The 2,824-nt window shown below is 47.2% G+C and overlaps 2 protein-coding genes across 2 annotated transcripts in view; one reads left to right on the top strand and one right to left on the bottom strand.

Annotated features, from left to right (window-relative positions):
• Positions 1–512, bottom strand: part of SARC_04427 (hypothetical protein) — an 8,469-nt gene extending 7,957 nt beyond the window's left edge. Inside the window, exon 1 of the mRNA XM_014301759.1 lies at positions 258–512. Coding sequence (XP_014157234.1) covers positions 258–392 — 135 coding nt within the window. The 5' untranslated portion in view covers positions 393–512. The remainder of the gene's footprint in view (positions 1–257) is intronic.
• A 488-nt stretch (positions 513–1,000) lies between these two features.
• Positions 1,001–2,590, top strand: SARC_04426 (hypothetical protein; the record flags this gene model as incomplete). The annotated part of the gene is made up of 1 exon (XM_014301758.1): positions 1,001–2,590. The coding sequence occupies one exon, from the start codon at positions 1,001–1,003 to the stop codon at positions 2,588–2,590; it is 1,590 nt and encodes a 529-aa protein (XP_014157233.1).
• Between the last annotated feature and the right edge of the window lie 234 nt (positions 2,591–2,824).

Raw genomic sequence — 2,824 nt, 5'->3', positions numbered from 1 at the left:
GTGTGTGTGTGTGTGTGTGTGTGTGTATGTGTGTGTGTGTCTCTCTCTCTCTCTCTCTCTGTGTGTGTGTCTGTGTGCCTGTGTCTGTGTCTGTGCCTGTGCGTGTGTGTGTGTGTGTGTGCGTGTGCGTGTAATTCAATATATATAATTGTGCAATCAATATACATATGTACTGATTAAGATAGGTCCACGCTTCACTATATACTTTGAGACCGAACGCAAATACATACACAAACACATGTACAAAAAACACACACCATCGCAAAGGCGTTGCCTGGTTTCTTGCTGACTACGGGTGACTCGTCGTCGCTCTCGTCCTCTGCATCGTGTTGTACACTCTCCTGTTGCAGTTGTTGCGCTTGTTGAGCGCGCTTGAACGCCCGAGATGACATTTAGAGTTATGCGATAAACACTGTGTTGTGTGTCTTAGATTTCCTTGACAATTAGTGTATAATGTGGGTGCCACTTATGTTGCTAATCGCGTGACCTGAAGAACATGCTATGTATGTTTGTGAATAAGTACGTCTTACTTGTTGCTTTATTCATTTCCAAAAGGTGAAGATTTTTGTTTTTAGTAACATGATGAGATCACACAGCATTTTAGACTAAAACAATGCCACAGATATTATGTCATCCTTTTTCAGAGGACCGGCAGAAATACCTTTTACGAAAGCGCGCTCAAAAGATCTCTCACAACAATATGTAAATATGTAAAGAAATAAATATAATATAAACTCTACATACATACAAATAACAAATATGTAAACATATTCAAAATATGCGCCATGTTGAGAGATAGCAGGATACATAGCAACTAGTTGAATACGGTTACGCACACGCAAGTTAAACTGGAGTAGTACACGGAGTAGTACACGGGCGTGCCAATTATAGAGTACTTCATCCTCATCTGGGCTTAAAAATTTGTATGTAAACTTTCGAAGTTGGCCCGAACTGTCACACTTGTCCTGGCGTTTCTGCTAACTGCCCCCAGACTTATAGTATGTCCAATGACCAGGCATACATATGCCTTCAGGCGGTGAGTATAGCAGAAGAAGCCACGCTTAAATGCAGGAATGCGATAAACGTTCTACATGCTTCGCTAAGATGTTCGGCAACGACAGTGTCAACAGAGCCACCGGCTGAACGTACAGGTGAACGTATTGACGCATCCGATCAGTTACACAAACAGTCCCCATCGAAGATACTGCGCGATAAAGAGACTCATAAATCAGACAGTGACATTGTTACGCAGCAAAAAGTTAGTACGGATGGAATAGAGAGGTATGAGAGTGTACCTGAGAGCTCAGCAAAATCATCATTAGACAAGAACGGCCAGGCAGTAGCGATAGATGAATCGGCAGCTAAATACGCCTGGGATGTGGATCTGGGAAACCAATGTCGTGAAGCGTGCCCACAATTACGTAGAGTATACACAAACGCACTGGACGCAAACACTGCTGAGTTGCAAAGCCTTGTGGCACTGTCACACAAATTATCTGAGATACGGAAGGTACGACAGTTTGCTTCTCCGCCGAAGTTTTTGGAGCGAGTGAATGCAGAGAAACAGAAACCAGCCCAGTCAGACTCAGATACCCTGGGAGACGACGACAAGGGCGGTGTGAGCAAGACACACAAGCGTGCACATTCATTGAACGATTATGAGACAGCAGAAAGCTCAGGTAAACGGCGAGATGTGGAGAAGAAGGGGGTTAGTAGAGCGCATAGTGAAGTGGCCATGCTGAAAGATGCGTTGACACCAGCGTCAACAAGCAGCTACACGCGCGGGGGTGGCGCAAACACGAGTGCGAACGACCGCATCGCCAGCAGCGCGCGTGCGCAAGAGCACAAGCACACGATCAAGCACGACGCCAATGCAGCGCCGCAGGTCACGCGGCAACGTACTGTGGGCAAGAGTGAGATCATCAACTCGCTGGATGCACGCATCCCTGTATGGAAACCGTCGCGTACCAGCGACACGCCGCCGCCGCTGTGTGGCGCGACGCCAGTAGACACGCAATATGTGGTGCCGAGTGGGCACCACGTGGCAGCGAAGATTAGTAAGCCGCGCGAGTTGGAGGAGGTGTGGATTTTGGCAACCGTGGTGGGGTTTATTAGCGATAAGAACAAATATATTGTGCGGGATATCATGGATGAAGGAGGAGGGGATGCGCACACAAGAGCGGGGGGTGGGCTGGGTGCGGATGCAAATGGGAATGGTAGCAAGCATGGGGGTAAGCATGATATAAGAAGTAGTAAGAATGGGGCGGACGGTGATACTGGCGCGGCTGTGGGGAAACTGGGCACACAGCATTATTTGAGCCGAAAATATGTGAAGCCCCTCCCTAGGAGTGTGCCACCGACGAATTACAAACCAGCGCCGTACTACAAAGAAGGTACTGAAGTGCTAGCGATGTATCCACAAACCACCTGCTTCTATCCGGGGAAGGTGCTGCACGCTCCACACTCGCAACACGGGTTCATGAGCCGGAACGACTATATTATCGAGTTCTCCGACGATGAAGATATGGACGGCACAGTACCGGCAAGACCGATTGCGCAGAAACATGTGATCTCTAGGCCTAAAAAATAGATACAGTTGAGTCGCGAGATAAATTCGTTTGATGGAAATAAACTGTAATAAAGGTTCTCCATGCTGTATCGGTGAGAGGTAGATATGTACCTATACACGTGTGAGTGGTACGGACTTTGCACTTCAACATGGTGAGTTTCAATCTGCATCGATTTTGTACCTAAATTTGCGTATTTTTCGTGCTAAGCCAGGTAGGCGGCTTTGAGATGAATACGCATCATTGAAACATACCTG

The sequence above is a fragment of the Sphaeroforma arctica genome, assembly GCF_001186125.1.
Source record: "Sphaeroforma arctica JP610 unplaced genomic scaffold supercont1.247, whole genome shotgun sequence".
Taxonomy (NCBI): Eukaryota; class Ichthyosporea; order Ichthyophonida; genus Sphaeroforma; species Sphaeroforma arctica.
The sequence above is the reverse complement of the archived record's forward strand: the minus strand, read 5'-3'. Positions and strand labels throughout refer to the sequence as shown.